The 20,383-nt window shown below is 43.4% G+C and overlaps 2 protein-coding genes and 1 long non-coding RNA gene across 4 annotated transcripts in view; 2 read left to right on the plus strand and 1 right to left on the minus strand.

Annotated features, from left to right (window-relative positions):
• Positions 1–20,383, minus strand: part of afap1l2 (actin filament associated protein 1 like 2) — a 52,836-nt gene that overhangs the window by 18,385 nt on the left and 14,068 nt on the right. For both annotated transcript variants that reach the window (XM_042507638.2, XM_042507639.2), the window contains exons 2-4: positions 18,267–18,395; positions 12,358–12,423; positions 9,184–9,275 (exon numbers count right to left, since the gene is read on the minus strand). In XM_042507638.2, the coding sequence (XP_042363572.2) occupies positions 9,184–9,275; positions 12,358–12,423; positions 18,267–18,395 (287 nt within the window). The remainder of the gene's footprint in view (positions 1–9,183; positions 9,276–12,357; positions 12,424–18,266; positions 18,396–20,383) is intronic.
• The window catches only part of LOC148186326 (uncharacterized), a 40,318-nt gene that overhangs the window by 7,104 nt on the left and 12,831 nt on the right, over positions 1–20,383 (plus strand). The window lies entirely within an intron of this gene.
• On the plus strand, positions 6,707–10,442 carry LOC121958601 (kelch repeat and BTB domain-containing protein 13). Its single transcript, XM_042507640.2, has one exon. The coding sequence runs from the start codon at positions 6,878–6,880 to the stop codon at positions 8,396–8,398; it is 1,521 nt and encodes a 506-aa protein (XP_042363574.2). The 5' UTR covers positions 6,707–6,877; the 3' UTR covers positions 8,399–10,442.

Below are 20,383 nucleotides of genomic sequence, written 5' to 3' on the forward strand. Positions count from 1 at the left end.
TCTACAGAAGATTCATCCGGGGGTACAGCACGGTGGCAGCCCCTCACGGCGCTTTACCTCTTCCAAGGTTCGTTCCGCTGGTCTTCAGCTGACAACGCCGACCACCTCATAGGGGCGCTTCAGCTCTGCTCCCATTCTCTCATCCCCGATCCTGATGGACAGTTCGTGGTGGAGGTCGACGCCCGGATGTGGGGTGGGAGCAGTTCTTCTGGCAGCCGAAGGATGGGGAAGCTGCATCCTTGCGCTTTCTTTTCTCCGGCCTGTTCTCCGGCGGAGCGAACTATGACATCGGTAACTGTGAGCTCCTGGCGTGTTAAGTTGGCGCTGGAGGTGGCGACACTGGCTGGAGGGTGCCAGGGTTCCATTCCTCGTGTGGACTGATCATAAGAATCTGGAGTACATCCAACTGCAAGAGACTCATTCTCGCCAGTCTGGCTGGGCCCTCTTCGCTTCGCTTCTCGCTCACCCTCTCATACCGCCCAGGGTCCCTGTAACACATCAAGCCTGACGCCTCTGTCCCGCCAGTTCCTGGAGGAGGAGGAGGAGTCTTCTCTCCTGACCGCATCCTTCCTGCCTCCCAACTCCTGGGATCCTCACATGGGAGATCGAGGGAACGTATCCTGTCGGCCCTGGAACAACAGCCGGGTCCCAGTTCATGTCCCCAGAACTGCCTGTTCGTCCCTGAGGGGTTCAGATCAGAGGTGCAGTGGGCTCATTCTTCTCCTCAACCTGTCATCCTGGGATCACCCGACTAGAGAGGTCCTGCAACGACGGTTCTGGTGGCCCCATTGGTTACTGACACCAAAGACTTCTAGAACTCCTGTCCCGTCTGTAATCAATGTAAGACCTCGTCAGGCTCCAGCCGGTCATCTGCATCCACTTCCTGTTCCTCATCGCCCATGGTCCCACATCGCTCTGGATTTCGTCACCGGTCTGCCACTGTCAGGAGGCAACACCACAATCCTGACAGTGGTGGATCGGTTCAGCAAGATGGCGCATCTGGTGCCCTTGCCCAAGCTCCCTCTGCCAAGGGAGACTGCGGGGTTGCTCCTCCAGCATGTGATCAGACTGCACGGCATCCCTTCTGATGTGGTCTCCATCAGGGGCCCCAGTTCGCCTCAGCTTTCTGGAAGGAGTTCTGCCGACTTTTGGGGCGCCCGCCCAGCCTGTCCTCCGGTACCATCCCCAATCCAATGGACCGACAGAACGGATGAACCAGGAGATGGAGACGGCGCTTCGCTGCATGGCCTCATCTCACCCCGCCTCCTGGTCTTCGCAGCTCTTGTGGGTGGAATTTGCCCACAACACCCTTCAGAGCTCTGCCACTGGCCTCTCACCCTTCCAGTCTGCGATAAGGGTACCAGCCTCCTCTGTTTCCTGCCCAAGAGGGGAGACGGGCCTACCCTCGTGGAGGACTTTATTCGCCGTTGCCGCCAGACCTGGAACCGAGCCCGACCACGTTGTTGCGGGTCAAGGGTCGCCATACACCTTGACGGCTAATCGACGCCGATCCCAGGCTCCCCCCTACCAGGTGGGTCAACGGGTTTGGTTGGCTACCAAGGACCTTCCGCTGAGGGTGGACTCCCGCAAGCTGGCTCCTAAGTTCATCGGTCCGTTCCCTATTATTGAAAAGGTCATCAACCCAGTGGCTGTCCGCCTGACGCCACCCCGCCATGAGAATTCATCCCATTGCCCACGCCTCCAGGATCAAACCGTCCGGGAGAGTCCTCTGCAGCCTGCCGCTCAGCCGCCTCCTCCACCTAGGATCATTGACGGGCACCGGCTTACACGGTCCGTCGCCTCCTTCGTCCAGGCGCCGCAGGGGTCTCCAGTACTCGTCGACTGGAGAGGTACGGTCCGGAGGAACGGTCCTGGGTTCCGCTGCGTCAGGTTCTGGACCGCCCTCATCGAGGACTTCCATAGCGCCATCCGGATGAGCGTCCTGCTGTTGCTGCTGGTCGGTCGTCGTTCTGCCCGTCCTCCGTTCGCTTCTTCCCTGGCCCTTCTGGTTTGAGGACCTGTTCCAGGGTTCTGTGCACGCCAGGGGGGATCCTCCTTCTGACGGCGGCGACGACGGTGACAGTGGACGACGGCAGCATTTATCGGTGACGTTGGCGACGATGACGACGATGTCGATGACGGCCGATGACGGGCTCGCCATGTCCGAGGAGTTTTGACCCTCCTTCCGGGCCGCCGCCCGCCCGGCTTCTGTGATTTTGGGTTTGGGGACGTCATGGGCCGTCCTTGGGGGTTCTGTCATGATTCCTGCATTCTCCTCCTCTCCTTCACTGCCAGTACTTTTCCACTCACCTCACTCTGCTCTGCTCCACCTGCTAGCCACGCCCACTGCTGCAGCCTGCTCTCCCCTCAGCTGCAGCTCATCTCCAATCAGTGCAGTATTTAAGACTCTCCAGTTCACTCACTCTTTGCCAGATTGTTCCTCTGCCATGCATGACTTTCCAGCGTTCCTTTGCCAGATTACCTGTTGCCGACTCAGCCTGTTCCCGACCAACCCTCCGTGCCTGCTACCCGGTGTACCTACCTGCCTTCTGTCCCCGACCACGTGCTTCGCTTCGGCGTTCTGCAATCCTGACGGCTCCACTGGCAAAGACCTCCCGCCGAATTACCACGATCCTTCAGCCTGCTCCTCGACGGTACCGTTGCATTCTCGGACTGTTTCTCACGGATCCTCTGCCTGTCCCCGACCCACCCAGCGAGTCCCCGACAACGCTGCCCACGTTGTCGGCTTCCCGAGCTACGGGGTTTCCTGCTCTCCAGCCACGGTTGGTTCCAGCTCCGTGTCTTCATCTCGTTGGATTCCCAGAGACATTGTTGGGGTAATTCACCCGAAGAACGGACTGAACATTTGTGAGCTGAACTTTATTCGTGTTGGTTATAATAAAAGTTATTACCAACTGACTTTGAGTGTTAGCGTACTGCATCTGGGTTCATACACACCTCGTTTCAACGTCCTCATTTCATCAATATATTCTATTATACATGTACTATTGTCATAGTTTGTATATAAATTCTCGAGTTATGGCCAAAACATGTTTTGTGAGGTCACAGTGACCTTCACTTCGGATCTTCGACCACCAAAGTCTAATCAGTTCATTCTTGAGTCTAAGTGAATGTTTGTGCCAAATTTGAGTTAACTCCCTCATGGCCTTCCTCAGATATTGCGTTCATGATAATGAGACAGGCGCACGGTCACAGTGACCTTAATCTTTGGCCACCAAAATCTAATCAGGTCATCATGGAGTCCATGTGACGTTTGTGCCAAAATTTAAAAAAAAATCCTTCAATGTGTTCTTGTGATATCGTGATCAAAATAATAAGACAGACGAGGTCACATTGACCTTGACCTTTGACCTATGACCACCAAAGTCTAATCAGATCATCATTAAGTCCAAGTGTATTTGTGCCAAAAGCGAGGCAGTAATTTATTGTGTTTGTAAAACAATTGTGATTATAAAACCTGTGGTGGGTCTTCAGATACCACCCTATAGCTGTAATTAAGTTACTGGTTAGATTTACAGACCGACAAAATATTGAAAAACAAATCTGTATAAAATCACATAATCATAATTTCTGATGTTGGCTGTCAGAGACAGTCGGATCCAAGTAGAAAGGGAATTCCCTGCTTGTGAGCTCTTTTCCCACCATATCACATCTGCCACATTTCCAGTAATACATAGCAGATGCAGTAAGCTGTCATAATAACTGGCGTCATGTCACGGTGCGCATGCAGTCATAGTGACGAAGAGTCTTGTTTGTGTGATTAGCCTGCATGCCAGAGAGTAGAGGAAAAGATCCTCAAAGAAATGAGTGGGACGGAGATGTTATCATTGCGGTTTAAGGAGGGTAACATCAGTTCTACATTATGCAGCTGTTAAAGATTTTTCATAATGCAAGTGTCAGCAAATACAAATGTCAGACTATTATCTTACTTATATCTTCAGAATGATGCAATGTCAAGCCATTTAAAAGAAACAAGTACAAAAAAAAGAACAGTTTATAAGGAAAGGTCACCACCAAAATAAAAAAATACATATTTTTCCTCTTACTGGCTTTTAATCAGTCTAGATTGTTTTGGTGTGAGTTGCTGAGTGTTGGATATATCAGCTGTAGAGATGTCTGCCTTCTCTTCAGTGTAATGGGACTAGATGGCACTCAGCTAGTGGTGCTCAGAGTACCAAAAAATGCATTTGAATACTCAACAAAGATGTCTCTTTCCAAAAATTATGACCCAGTTACTTAAAATAATCCACAGACCTTGTTGTGAGCAGTTTCTTGTAAGAACTATTTTCTTTCCTCAGAACTACACCCACCAACAGTATCACTGCGCAGAAAGAAGCATGCATCTACTGCTAGCTCTCCTATCACCACTGAACTACCTAACATTACAGCCCAGCCAAGGATAATATTTATATCTTGCACACAAGCCTTACATCAATGAGTACATGCATGCTTACTTCTGCACAGTGATATGGTCTACAAAGTCTGTGGATTATTGTAAGTGAATTACCAGGTCATGATTTGTGGAAAGAGGCATTGCTATTGAGTTTTAAAAAAAAAAGTTTTTTAATTATTATTTTTTGGTGCTTTGGCACCACAAGCCAAGTGCCATCTAGTTCCATTATATTGGAGACAAAGCAGACATCTGAACGATATATCTCCAACACTCAGCAGCTCACTCCAAAACAATCTGATAAATAGCACTACAGGTAAGAGCATATTTGATTTTGGGGTGAACTGTCCCTTTAAACTTTTTCCCCTGGTTTGAACAGGCTTGTCAAACATTGGTGTGTAAGTAATAATAGCTGCATACTTACTCACTGGTACACTAACAGTTGAGTGGAACAGAGCCATTACTAACGATATCAGTTACACCTTTAACAAGACAGAATGTCTGCCTGGAGGAAGTTTATACTTTCACTAATTTATTTGGCTCTAACTGCTGTGTTTGCATCAAAGCATCTCAGTTGAAATATTAACTTCAGACCCTGGGATGCATAGATAAACCCTTTTAGCACCACAATACAAAAGAACCAACACTATGGAGCCTCATAAATAATCTAAATAGGGGCACTTAATTGGCTTTTTCAGACCCAGGCCTAGACAGAGGAAGATGGACGATGCCACAGATCACAGAGGCACAAAACGAAGCCAGTTTCACAATGATGGGAGTAAACAAGCCCTCAGATCACGGGATCAAAACAAATATGTGCCACTGACTTTAACAAAATACTTGAAGATTAATGCATCTTAACTTTAAACTAAACTCGAAACTAAATCAGAAGAAACATCGAGAACAGGGTATGTGTTGTGTCATTTTTTGGTTTTGATATGAACGAAACTAGACCTAATCTATTTGAATGACCATTAAAGAGATTTTTGAGACCATGACCCCTACAAGTAAGAGAAACCGTAACAAAAGCTCAAGAGCTGACGGGAACTTCCTAAGAAAAAGTTATTTCTCTGCAGAAAACACTGTCAAGCACACACACACAGGATAGCACAAACAGTGTAAACTGCTCCACAGTGAAAAAACAGCAGTTCAGGCATCTGTTATTAATTAAAACAAAGAGCCAGGCATTCCAGAGCTGCAGCAGCAGCCCCCCTGTCCGCCCACCCACCCTTATCTCTCCCTTCTTTCTGTTTCTCTCTCTATTTCACTCATTTCCAAAAAACGAACTGTTGTTTGGGCCAAGGCTAAAGAGGAGTACGCTGAGCCATTCCTCAGACCAGCTGGACTGATATTAAACCAAGACGGGGAAAGATTAAGAACATGCCAGGTGTCTGTCTGTAAGTGTATAAGAAGACTCGGCAATCACTCCAGCTCTCTGGTAGTCCCTTTAGCCCCCTTTCTTTCACTTCTCTCTCACACACAACCTCACCGCAGAAACATTGGGTAGAAGGAATGGATCGAAGAGTCAGAGCATAAATTACAAAGCAAGGGGGAGGAGTAGGGGTGTGGTGGAGGGGGCTTTGAGTAAAGAGTGGGAAAAAGAGCCCAAAAAACGAACAGACAGAGGAACATGGAAAATCCCTGGTTCCCATGCCAAGAATAAGGCACAGTGAAAACACACACACACACACACACACACACACACACACACACACACACACACACACACACACACACACACACGTGCGCACGCCCGCACAGCTGGGAGCTCAGAGAAGAGGAGAAGGTATTGATAAAAGTAATCAGCGTTTGAAAAACAGATTCAGGAGGACTCTATGGGCCTTTACTATCTCTTCAACACTTAAAACAACTTTTTGGTTAGAAACACTGTTCTAATATTTTAAGCAGAAAGAAAATGAAAAAAAAGACAACACAAATTTTGCACACATTGTATTTATTTTGCCATTATTTTGTCTTCTTGGGAACACTTTAACCTTCTCTAAAGTGTTCATATTTTTACTCCTAAAAATAAGAAAGCTTTGTTTTCCCTCCAAGCTTCAACTATATATATAGAAAATATACATGCATAAAATTAAAATAGTCATGCAAAACAAAATTGGATTTAAAGGGGCAGCTCTGGCAGATAACATAATCATGAATAATTCAGTGAATACTTATTCTAGCCAATTATATTGCGGATATGATAATCACCAGTTGTCTGCAGCCACGTTACCGCTTAGTGTGCATGTCAACAGTTTTCCTTTCCCTGCCTGACGCTTGCAAGTGGCACAGCTGCTATCTATAGTGCCACTATTTTAAGACCATGCAGACGGGACGCAATGGAAGCCCCACAAACCCTTATTTACCGTCCAGTGTTAGGGAAAAAATGGCTATTCTATGCTCGAGTCATGCGCTGCATTGTCACTTGAGAGCCTATTGGAGGAAGAAAACAGACTTTAAAAGATCATGGAAGTGCCCCAAGGCCTGGGAGTCAACCGGGATATTCATGCAGAGAATGCGACCCTTGATCTAGAGGACAGAGAGCAGCACCAGGCGGGCTGGGTGAGAGTGAGGGTGGAAGAGAGCTGCTTCACTGTGGAGCGTGCTTTGCTTGCAAGGTGCAGCAACTACTTCTGCGCCCTCTTTCACTCCGGGATGACAGAAAGTCACCAGGAAGAGCTTTATTTAAAGGGTGGTGTGTGTGCAAGGGGTTTCCTCATCGCCCTTGCAGTTTGCAGAGGAGAGTCCCCCTCTCTCAGTGACCCGGATGAGCTTGTAGAAGCCGTAGAGTGTGCTGCTTTCCTGCAGGTTGCATGTTTGGTGCAGTACCTTTGTGACATTATTGACTCAGACAACTGCCTCTTGCTTTACCATGCAGCCTCCATCTATGGGGTGCATGCACTCTTTCACTGTGCCGCTCTTTTTCTTTGTGATGCTTTCGATGATTTGAAGGACGCAGCAGAGAGTATGATCCCTGAAGACCTCCTTCGGTATTCTCAATCACTTTCTCCGGCTACTTACATAGCTATAGGCACACACTCTCCTTCAATGGAGCTGCTACAGGACTCCTTTAGGGTTGTTTGTTACCTTGATGAAAAAGAGGGAGAGTGGAAACATCTCACAAACCTCCCAACTCTCTGCAGTACCTCCATGGCTGGAGTGGCAGTGCTTGACAACCGATTGTACATTGTAGGGGGAGTTTACGGGTATGGGAAGGACACAGTGGACAGCAGCTTCTGCTACAACCCGGACTCAGGTGTTTGGACAAGTCTTCCTGGTCCCCAGCAACTAAGATATGACTTCACTCTGCTGGGGCACGAGGGCCGACTCTATGCTATTGGGGGCGAATTCCAAAAACGGACAATTTCCACAGCAGAGAGTTACAATGTTGAGAAAGCAGAGTGGACATTTATACATCACGCACCAAGACCTGTAGCATCTGCAGCTTGTGCTGTTGCAAGACGACGGATGTTTGTCTGCTTCTGGAAACCACCAGACACAACAGATATATATGAATACATACCAGCTAAAGACGAGTGGAAACTTGTGACCACTATGATTAAACCTCAAAGCTACGGCCATTGTATGGTAGCCCACCGGGACAATTTGTACGTGATGCGCAACGGACCTTGTGATGACTTTCTGCGCTGTCTAATGGACTGCTACAACATCACGACAGGCCAGTGGACAGCCATGCCAGGACACTACATCAACAGCAAAGGGGCGCTGTTCTCTGCAATGATAAGGGGGGACTCTGTGTTCACAGTGAAACACATGTTAACTCTTGAATACACCATCACTGGAGGTGGATGGAAGCCCCGCAGGCAGATGAAGGGATTTCCAAAGAGTGGTTCACTGTGGACGTGTTTACTCAGGCTTCCCAAGACGGGACCAGTTACACCACAGCTGGAAACAGAAGGGGAGGAAGAAGAAATGTCTTTGCCAGACACATCTGAGGGATTTGTGGAAGCTATACCACAACTGTGAAGAACAATGTTTTGTCTTTTAGGGTTTCTAAACTGGAAGTATAAGAATTAAAAAGGACACTAAATGACTGCATAGTGTCAGTCGCTTTCACATGCATTAACACACTAATACACATGTGCTGAAGCTATGCATTTGTTCTGATTAACAACAGCTGCTACTGTAGTTTATATTAGGAGAGGCCACTGTGTATGTGCCTGTGTGTGTAAAGTTCAAAGGCACTGACGGGATGTTCTTAAACCTCTCGATCTCTACGTTTTTCCTGAAGTCACACTGGGCCAATTCAGGAGCCACCGGCCTCCCAGTCGACATAAAACACACCACACACTCTTGGATACTCACTTCCCCAGGTTCGAGTGATTAAATACCTGTTTCTGTGGGAGAGTACATTTCACATAGCCTCAAGCTTGCGTCTCTGAGGGTTGTGGGAAATGTTTTTGGCTTGTATGACCACAGACGGCAATGTTTTTAGTATATTAAAAACTGATGGAATTCTCTGGCAACATGTAATATGAATCCATAGTACTTTAGCTTGAATACCTATGTTTTTCAGTGATGTTCTTGTTGTAACAAAGGACTAAAATGCTGTCAATTACATTTAGTGCTGGAATTTGTCTCTGGGCTCCTTTTGCATACCGCTGAAAATCATGATTTCCACTAAACCTTCCCATGTACTTTGTTGAGTTCAGCAGTCCTACTGGGGTCAATCATGCTGCTACCATTCCCACCACATTGGCAGGGGCTCAAAAAAATCATTTCACATGTAAATCCACTTTAAATCCACTTACTGCTCTGGGAGGTGGCAGGTCAGGAAGGCTCTTCTGTGGGACGGGGACATATTTTGCTGCTTTTCCATTGACCAAGGCATCTGATCTGTCATCTAGGTCGTGAAAGCACAGCGAAGGGAGGTCAGTGAATAACAGGTATAAATAAATATATATACAATTAAGGCATAATTGAAACTGGTGCGTCAAAATTCTGTCCGTTTTTTTTTAAATTCAATGTTATTTCCAGATGTCCAGATGTCTTCTATACATTTCAGTGCTTCCTGGTATCCTTAACCCTCGCTGTGAGCACAGACCCTTCATTGTTAAATTATAGTGACCGCATATCCCAAATCAAGAGGGAGCATTTGTATGGTAGCAACAACCCTATTATGCAAAACACACACCACAGTGCAGGATCAAGAGCATCAAAGAAGACTTTACATAAGATATTTAAGAATTATGGTTTTCAGTGGATTTGCCTTCTCATTAATGATGGCCAGCATTTAAAGGAGCTGTATGGCATTCAGGGCATTAATATAGCAGCAAACCACTATTTCCAGAGCTGAGAATGAAGTCACACTTACTGTTTGTGTGTTGTAATCCAAGCTTCTCAGTGCATGTTACTACATGGGAGTCCCTGTGAATGCGTCCTAATGGCTAGCTGATCCAAGCTACTCATTACTGTGCTCATAGGGCGGTTACCACTTATATCGGGACAGTGATCTTGTGGAAGCGTAGCGTCTACCCTCCAATTCCCTCCCAGGTTAACTATGGTGGGCCTGTCAGCACTGCTGCCATTGTTAAAGCATTTGAGTAGCACCCTTACTGACCTATCCACAACCTATGTTGAGAGCCATGTGTAGAAAATCCAACTCCAGAATCTAAATCATAGATATACTCTGAATGTTGCATACAGCTCTTTTAATGTACATCATTAGTGCTTCTTAAAGGGTCCAGTGTGTAGGATTTAGGAGGGTATACTGGCAGAAATGGAATTCAATAGGCCATTCATAACTATGTTTTCATCATTTCATAATCACCTGAAACTAATACTTGTGTTTTCATTAGCCTACCTTATGCCATGTTTGTTGCTCTAGATATGGCCATTTGTGTTTTTGTATTTTTGCATTGACCACCAAAGTTGGTTTCAGTTGGCTGCAATCTGAAATGTCACCACAAGATGTCACTAAATCCAACATGCTTGTCCTTTAAAGAGGTCGTTGCGAAAATAATGCAAATAATCATTTCTTGCCAAGCATTAAATCAGCAGAGCAACATCATTTCCTTCAGTTTTCTCAATGCATTTTTCTCTGTTTCAAATATGAACTAAGCTACTAAGCATACTTAAGCATTGGATAGCTAAAAGAAAAAAAGCTTGGACCTGTGGAGCACATGACTTTGTTGCTCAGGGAATTATGGAGATGGGAACAAGTTGAACTAAATTGTTTTCAGTGTTTTCCCATGGATTGTGCGTGTAATACCAGTGAGATATCTTTATGTCATATTGCCGTTAAGTGCTTAAATGTCTTCTCTTGCACTTTAGCTGAGAGAGAAAGCTCAGGTTTACCATATGATCAGTGATTAAGAAACCTTAGTTCTCACATCTCAGCCCCCACTTTCCATCAGTCTCTGTGAAAGACAGCTTGTGGCTTTGCTAGCGTCGCTGCTGAAAATATGTGTGTTAAGTCTAGTGCTCACTGAAACCACATTCTTCAACACTGTCCAAACAAAACAGGTCAGCCTCAGATGGTGAGGAGCTCTGAAGAAACAGACAGGAAATGGTGGGGTAGAGGAGGGGAGCTGAGGGGGTTGCTGCTTGTGGCAGCTTATTCTCATGTCTGCTACTCATTTGAATCATGACAAATTAAGGAGTATAAGATGCAATGACATCACAAGTATGCAATGGTGTTTGACCTACTTGGACAACCTCAAAATACCAAAGTTTAGTTCCAGGCTTCACATGATTTCACAATAAACATCCTTTACAGAGAACATCCAGAGCTTGATCCAGCTACATTTGACATGATGGGATTTCAGTTATCATATCTGGATTGATGCACTAGGTAAATGGATACAGTAACATAAAAAATGTTTTACTGAACATTTGCTTTGTTACTTATTTCGAGTCAAGGCAATGAAATGCTGCTTAAATGGATCGATGTCTTCAAATAAGAGTCTATAGCCATGCTGGCAGCTCTGGGGGTCATTCATATGTTCCCAGAGGTTCTATGTTACCCAGATCTATATAGCATATAATGGGAACCTGAGAAAGATGTTCCTTACATATGTATTCACTTAATATGACATTGGTAAGGTTAGGGAACTAAAATAATAAATCTGAGAGTGATTAAAATGTACTGGCACAAGTCTTTGATGAGATAAAATTGAAAAAAAAATTTTGTTTGGAGAACAGTTCCAAAATGAGTTGTAGACCAAGAAATTTTAAAAAAATCCTGAACAATTAAGGAATTAAAAAAATTATAGCTTAAGTTAATTTCAATTTTTAAACAGATTAAGGTCAGGAAAAGGGTCAAAGGTCAGGTTGAGTTGAGATATCTGTAACACCTGACTATTCCCATCTCCAAACAGGTTACGGTTAGGAAAAAAGACCTGGAAAGGGGGTCTAAAACCTTGACGTGTCAGTTTTACATTTTAATCTATTTATGGCTCTTTGTCTGATGTCTTATGTATAGATATGCAGAGTAAACCAAGACTATTTTAGGGACAGAGAGTGAAAAAGTGGTGCTAATAAGACATGAGAGTTAATGTGTGAACATATGACCTTGGAATGAAAGGACCCTTGGCACATAGGACCCTAAAAAATATTGGAACCAGGGGAACATAGGAGCTTTGGAACTTATTTTTGCAATTTGTGCTATTTGCTAATTAGCACCGAGCACAATTTAGAGCTGAGGCTGATTGGGTAAAATTTTGACCTGTTGGTGGCAAAAGATAAAATCATTGGTCAAATTTCATGGCAGTCCATCCGAAAATTATTTTAGCGTGGGCCAAAGTGGTAATGTGACTGACATTATCATTCATTGAGCCATGCCTCTATATTAAGTCCATTGTTTTCAACAAAAAGAATAAAATTCCTTTCTTTATAGATTAAATTTCACCTATGTGTCAGAAAAAGAGAAATCATCATCATGTATCAGTTTCACACTTTGGAGTGGAATCTTTTGAAACTCACACCTTTGCCGCCTTTGTCCTTCGCAGTAACAATGACTTTGTTCATGTAGATATACTCCTCATCAGCACCTGCAAGGAGACAGCAAAGGGTGGTTAATGGCTGACTGCAGTGAACTGCAGCATAGACAGTGCTGCTTTGTAGTTACCACAAACGCTAACAATGTGTTTAACTAAAGAAACTAGAAGAAGTCATTTGAATACCACACGACAGAACACCCGACATATGTGCCAAAGTGCATGCATGCACTAAATAGTTAGAGTATTCTTAGAAACTGTCTTCTAAAGTCTCTACTTTTGATAATGATCATAATTAAATGAGATAAAAGGACAAATGTACTGCTTTAGAATGATTCATCATCAAATTCAATTTTATTTTAATGATATATAATACTTTGGGGTATATAATACATTAATATGTTATGTTTTATAAGCCGTAATGTAAAGTGTCAGTGCAGATCTCAAAAATCTGACACTTAACTTAAGTTTTTAAAGTTGTCTTGCACTATAGTAAGTATCTTTGAGATAGACCTCTCCCACAAAGTAACTTCACTGTATACAATCACAAGAAGAGCGTGCACATTTTGCTTCTGATGGAATTTACTTGTAGCACCAATGGGAAAATCCGACTCCACCTCAGTGCCAAACAAACTTTAATCATGTTTGTAAAAAGTCCAGGATTAAAGGGGGAACTTCACCCAAAACAACTAGTCTATTGTGCAAACAGATGGGACCATTATTGACACCCACTCTCACCGTGGCTGGCATTCATCGGACATTAGTCAGAAAGCTTCTTGCCTGCACAGATAGAGCACTGTGTCACTTCTATCTTTTAAGTTTCAAAGATCGTACCACTAACCTGAACGTGGATGATGGACCCACATTCAGGAGCTGGACTGCTAGGAACAGTCCAGTGAAATTTTACATCCACTCAACAGCTGCATAGAATTTATATTCACAAACAGTAATTTTTGTCATAGTTGTGGTTGGCTGTGACAACAATAAAAACACAGTGATTAGGAAGTGCTTCACACGGTGAGAGGAGTTATGGCCCAGACACACCAAACTGACAACAAAGAACTAGTGCCAACCAAAGCCGACTGTTTGGTTGCCTCAGGTCATCTGTCCCTTGACCAAAAAGTTGCTCTTTAACACACTGCAAGGTATACAGCCAATGTCCAACCAGCATGTATGTTCAGTGCATGCATGTAGAGGAAATACCGATCTCTACCAGCAGGTGTTGGTAGTCGGTATTTTTCATTCAAAAAGGGAAACTGGAAGACCAACAGGATAGATTCAAGATGCTAGTTGGCCAGTCAGATTGATTTCATGCACTGATGAGTTCCACTGGGTCCGATGTAATTGTTGTTCTTTCAACATCGGTCCTGTCGGTCTTCCAGTTTTTCTTTTTTAATGATAAATACAGTCCACTGCTGCCCTCTAGTGTGGAAAGTTATTTTCTCTCACGCGTGCACAGAACTGAGGTGCTTGTTGGCTTTTGGCTGTAGTCTTTGCTCTGTGTTCAGTGGAACTTTTTGGCGGAGACACAGGCGACGTGAGGTGATGTAATAGTTGGTCTTTATTTACAGCGTTTCTTTGATGTCGGTTTGGTGTGTCTGGGCCTTAAAAACCAGGGCGGCAGACGCTTACTGACAGCCCAACATTGACCGACTGCCAACTGTCGGCTTTGTGTGTCAGGGCTCTTAAAATCAGGGCTGCCATTAGAGACTGAACTTAACTTCTCTTTGCACTCAAATGTAAATATTTATGGGTGAGTGTGAGAAATTGTGTCATTCAGGCAAAAAGCAGAGATGATGAAATCTCATGTCATACACCAATGCTAAAGTCAGCTTGGTGAGAAAAGGCCTGTGTTTGGTTTACATGCATCTACGCGTGGAGTAATTACAAGCTGGCGAAGACGTCGCCATAACATTGCCACATAAACAGTTTGAATAAAAAGTAATTCCTCAAACAATAAACCCTGTGGTTTTCGGCTCCATCTGGTTACTCTAACCTGTTATGGGAATTTGTTCCGGAGCTGCAGCACAGTTTTAAAGAAGGTCATCTCATTGAATTAAATATTTTAGCTGACTAAGATTATACCCCCAGAGGAAATCAAACAAGACTCAAACTTTGAGTTTTACTCAGGAGGAGCTTACTCCTTTGAAATAGATATTGCAAGGAGAAACCAAACAACAGCAGATTGAAACTATGTTTTGCCTGCACAGTGAAAACAGATTTTCGGGGAACAGAGTTGAAATGCTATTTATAAGCTGCTGCTCAAAGGAAGTGAACGTTCCCCAGAGGATAAATGCAGCTTCGGAAAAATGATACAGCTTGGAGCCAGGAGAGGAAGTACGGAGAGACGAGTCCAGGACCTGAACATGGAAAAGCATGACTGCTGGTGTGTGTGCGTATGTGTGTGCGCGCGCGTGCATGTGTGTGTATGTATGTGTGTGTGTGGTGAACACTTGTGTCTGTAAGTGTGTGAGAGAGAGAGAGAGAAAGAAGACAGAGAGGGAGTGGAAAAACTCATTTTGGCTCTTTCAACTGAAGAATGACTGTGAGTGTGAAAGAACTGTGTCACTGAAAGTAAGTCACAAGTCTTTGCACCAATGTCCCAAGTCAAGACAGGCGAGTCCAGAGTCAAATACCAACATCCTAAACAAGTCATAAAGTGATCTTCAACAAATGTAGACTAATACCAATATTACATTTACAAAAAAACAGAGGCTTTTTAAATTAAAATTTTTTTGTCAAAACAAGACGTTAAAAAGTTACTTAACTGTTAAGATCATGTAAGCTACACATTCGATCATTAACTACGATAATATTAGCCTTGAATAACTTTTCTTTGTGCAACTTTCAGTGTGGAACAACGTTAAAAATTGTTGCATCTCTGTCTGTAATTTTTGACCAGCATGTTTTGCAAACTACAATTCATTTTTGTTCACTACTACGCAGTTTTTGTATGTCATTGAAGCCATCTTTGGGATCTGGATGCTGTCAGATTTAGGAATTTCACGTTGACTTGCTAGAAATAAATATAGGTAATGCTAGCTGATTCAGGAAATGAAGGGAAATAGATTGATTCATGGCAACTTTTTAAATAACACTTTAAATTTTGTGCATGGGGCAATGTATCAAGTATTTTCAAGTCAAAAGGCTGAAATAGAAGTGAAGTCACGTTTCATTGGTGTTCAAGGTGCAAGTCTTTTTTGGTTTTGTTAGGTCCAATCTAAAGTCAAATTTATGTCTTAGGGCGATCTCGAGTCCAAGGCGTGACTCAAGTCCACATCTCTGGTATGAGGTAAAGATTTTGCCCCAGACTGGACATTTTTACTGTCTCGTATAACACAAAGCTTTCTGGAGAAGCAGCTGCCATTTATTATCCCCAATTAATCCTACACCTGTGGACTGAGGCTTGGATGTGGCTCAGTGTAGCATTGGTTCACATCATAACTAACTGACTTCTAGGAATCATAAATCATCAGCCCATAAGCAGTTTCCACATTTTCATGTTGAGTGTCAGAACCAGTGAGTAAGAATAACAAACTCGTCTTAAGCTGTTTGACAGGACACGTTAACGGGCTCTGATCATTTAATGATGATGCAAGAGGCACTGTGCTTACATCCTGCTTGTGAGCGTAAAACTAATAACCACAAACATAAGGTCAATCTGATGATTTTGCAAGGGAAGTAGGAATGCAGGCGAAAGTATTTAATCCAGCCACCACAGTGTGGTTTTCACTCACCAAAATGGGATAAAAGACCCCAAATGTATTTGTTAATAAAAGCCTGCAAGAGTATAATTATTACATGGTGGTTACTGAGAGTTTAAAATAGCAAAAGAATGCCAGAGTGGTTTGCTTCATAGTCGGCAATGTACGCTTATTGAATTGTGGTGACCACGAGTTACATAAGGTGCTTTGCATAAAGGCTGACCAACTGCAAGTCAACAGCTTTTGAATGACCCATATTTAAAGATTTGTGGTTGAACCTCAACCAATGTAACTGTCATGTAATCACAGATACCACAACATTAAGAAATAAAAATAAAGAACACTGTAACATCCCTATTTGACAACTGACAATGGGAACTGAAAGCTTGCCAACAGCTATGTTAAATACAAAGATTTACTAATATTTCTCAGAGCTGGAAGTTTACAGTAACTCTTTCTATAGCCTTCATGGGGGGTAAATGTCAGCTCATAACACAGCGCAGGGAAGATTTTATCACACTGAGAAAATTGAAGATGGTCTTACAGTAAAATAACCAAAGAAAAAATTGTGGTTTACACAATCAAACAACATTCTGGGAAAAAGCACAGACCCATTCTCAGTTCACATGTGACTTAGGGGTATTTGTGATAAAGTTTCATTGCTTGCGTTGCTACAGACTTTAAGATATACAGCATCAAAACACTTATTTCTAAGCCAGGCAAAGCAGCTTTCTCTTCCTTTGCTGTATTTTGTAATTTTCCTAATTTCATGTGATGAGGTGTCTGATCTCTTTCCAACCTTTCACTTCCTAATTGTCTTTGTTTTTAGTTGCATGTGTCAAAAAATACCAAAAGTTTCCCCTAGAATATCCACCAAAACCAGTTCCTCAATCAATTCAAAGTGAGAATACTGTTTGAGAATTGTATTTCCTTAACAACACCAAGTTTTTTGTAGTATAGTTGAGGGGCTTTAAAAATATGGTGAGTGATGTTATTATGTAGAGATATATGTATTATAGTTTACTGATTGGTGTGGCACTAACCATTCACTGAATTCAGGCTGATTCAGATGCTTTCTGCTGTGCTTTTTTAAGCTGTCAGGCTAGTTGGGTTGGGCTTACCACAGGGCAGAGCCTGTGTGAGTCTGAAAGGGGGGGCCGGAAGTAATTAAGAGAGCAGATTCAGACCAGGTGTGGAGCCCAGTTGAGAAAAGATGTTTTCTGAGTGCCGCCAGGAAAATGGACAGTGGAGTTTCATCATTTACCCATGAAGTTTTGTTTTCTGTTATAGTCAACATGTTTAATGTCTACAATTGAACTGTCAATGGAGTGCTGAAGCAAGCGAGCTGACTGACTGATGGCCGACGGTTCGGGGACGAGACAGCAAGGACACGGTACGAGTGGCTACCTGGGGAAAACAAAGTGTTATAGAATTTGAACTTGAAGGTTAACAGCTGATTATGGGGCTGTACCCGATTCAGGAGTATGCCAGTTGTATTAGATTTGGCAGCTCGATACAAATTTTCAACATCCATCCATTTTTTTTGGTGTGGAATCCATTTTTTTTTGGTATGGAATTAACTTGCTGTGAGCTGTAAATTCACCATTTTGTCACCTTATGTTGCAGTCTCTCTCTCTCGTCCATGCATGCCGCATGTCTGCAGCTGCAGAGAGAGGAGTGAAAGTCAAGAGCATTCCCTCCGCAGCAAATTCTGAGGACCACAGCGTCCCCAGAAGTACACCGCACAGAAAAAAATGATTGATTGACTGAAGCAATCTCAGTTGATTGAGGGTCTCTGACTGATGAGTCGAGCCTCCAAATTTCAAGGGGCAGCCCTATGGAATAATTACTGTACACAATTGCAATGTCTGGTGGAACATCTGTGTTTACTACTGTTGCCCGGCAGCCTACTTTACTTTTAGTGTTTTTTTGGCAACACTATGACTTCATGCTTATTCACAGAATATTTTGGTATTTTGGAGCATATTGCAATGAACACATGTTGAGCATAAACACTTCCGTGCATGCTTGTAGCTTGCAGCCCATCTGGCCTGTGACAGTGTCTCGCAGGAGTATAAACGAAGCTTAAGCCACTGAGCCGATTGATCTACATTTATTTGATGCAGATGAGTACTCCACTGTACATATATCCACTACACTTTGAAAAGTGTGGAAGGATTTTTTTCTTCATACCATTGGATGCTCCGTAGGAGTGGAGGAGATCGGAGAGCAAGCCCTTCTGGATGGTGGCGTTCCCACTCAGGGTCTCCTTGTCCAGGATGAGCAGGAAGCGGTGGAGCTCCATTAGGAGCTGGTCCAGCACTGCAAGCACACACAGACAAAAGGGTCTCAGACGTATAGCGAAATGAAAATTCCTTTCTGCTAAATGGTGTTAAATGTTTCTTGGCATGAAAATATTTAGGAGCATTAAAACAATGGCTTTGGACCAGAACTGTGACAGTTCCCATCGGCAAGAAAGAGAAGAGCTACGAGCAGTATAAAGTCTGTGAAGTTTCCAGGCAGAAATAGTCTAAATATTATAGTTTAATTTATGGCTCAGGGAGTTAAACTCAACGACTTGTCTTTTAACACAAAATTCAGCTGCAACTTTGTTAGCTATTTCATTCTCACCGCTTGGCTTTTGTGCCTCAAGCTGTGTGCCGTGTGCCAGCATTTAACATGGGAGAGACTCTTTAGAGGTTTTTTAGCTGGCAACAAGTCGATAACCATTCAGACTTTATGTCATTCAGGCATTACTCTCATCCAGTTGCTATTGACAGTCTGTTTGAGGTTGTTTTGGGAGTTGCACGGGTTTAGTGAAAGGTCAAGTCCAGAGGAGGGGAGGAGCTTGGGCCCTGGAGTCGGCGGGCCTCTGTGTCTGGGTGCAGCCCACACACATCCTTCAGGGGTCAGCGCTGAGCTCACAGCCCTCTCCAGTGTGTGGGGAGCTCTTTGTGCTTCCCTTCACTGTCTCTTGGCCTCATGAATAGGCCCCTTGCCACAGTGGGCCTCAGTGTGTGAGCGCTTCACCAAAAGATGAGACAGAAGCCGAATAAAGAAGAGGGACTTTACTAAAGGAAAAGGTGGGGGTAATATCAGGGGATGTCACACTGCTCTTAGATGCTGGAATGTATGAAATCACCCACTGAATGCACACCATTACCTTCTGATGTTTTTACATGGTTCTCTGTATTACAACCAGCTTCCACTGGGCTAATTTTAAAAATAGACACAAATTTAACCCAGAGGACAGTCAAGGGTTCATAAAACTGCGGTAAAATGTAATTAAAAATGTCAATAAGTAATGTTTTGCAGCACTATCTTTAATTAGCATCAAAACCAGCACTGCATGACATACTAAGTATTTGGCTCACTAGTAATAACAGCCATGACTTGTAACAATTTTTACTGATTTACATTTTTTACATTAATAGTCTGAAAATATAAACTGTTCAATTGCTGAATTAGATGAGAAGTGTAATACAGCTGCAGCTGGTGCCCCAATGCCTGATAATGTTTTAATGAAGCAGTAAAGTGTATCTTAAGGTCACAACTACTGAACGTGGCACATCACTCACGTAGCTGTATACTGTATATAACATCATGTTTGTATCTAATGACATTATGTTTCTGTGTAAAGGAAGCTTACTTGGAAAATGTTGCCCACCTGCCTAAACCACAAAATTGAGGTGTGACTTTATGAGTATACAAACATCTTATGATCTGTAACCACTGTGTATTAGTGTGTATGTAGTGACATTTCTTTGGCTATTCCCTAATGATAAGAATAAGGGGATTTTTGTGAGGTTTAGTAATCATTGTGCTTTTTTTATGTGTTGATTTCACATTCTCATTTTAGCATCACCCATATGTCTTAAGTGTAGATGGCAAAGCTTGTTAGTCAGAGAACTCTGCTGTGCTTGAGTCTACGTGTCAGACATCTCTCCATGTCGGCATGATTGAATAGAGGCGCATATTGATTGGGCATATCATTATTGCCTCCAATTATTTTTTTTTGTCACAGGATTCTCCTCATCTCCACATGATGGAGACACAACTAGAAAGGTTTCCACACCAAACACTACCATTTTAAAAGATAAAACTGTTGACAGGACACCTCAAACTGCAAAAACGGTCACTTGTGACTCTTTCTTTTATGAATATTTGATCCATGGAGGCTTAATATTTGTAAAACTTTCCTCGTGCCGAGAAAAACGATTCAAAAATCTGTGATGTGAAAACAATCTAAAGTCTATGAGCCAATAGGGAACTCATGGGTTGAGCCAGCTGGAGAAACACCACTGTGCATG

Source organism: Plectropomus leopardus, chromosome 19 (genome assembly GCF_026936395.1).
Source record: "Plectropomus leopardus strain MGB_pleo_1.0 chromosome 19, ASM2693639v1, whole genome shotgun sequence".
Taxonomy (NCBI): domain Eukaryota; kingdom Metazoa; phylum Chordata; class Actinopteri; order Perciformes; family Serranidae; genus Plectropomus; species Plectropomus leopardus.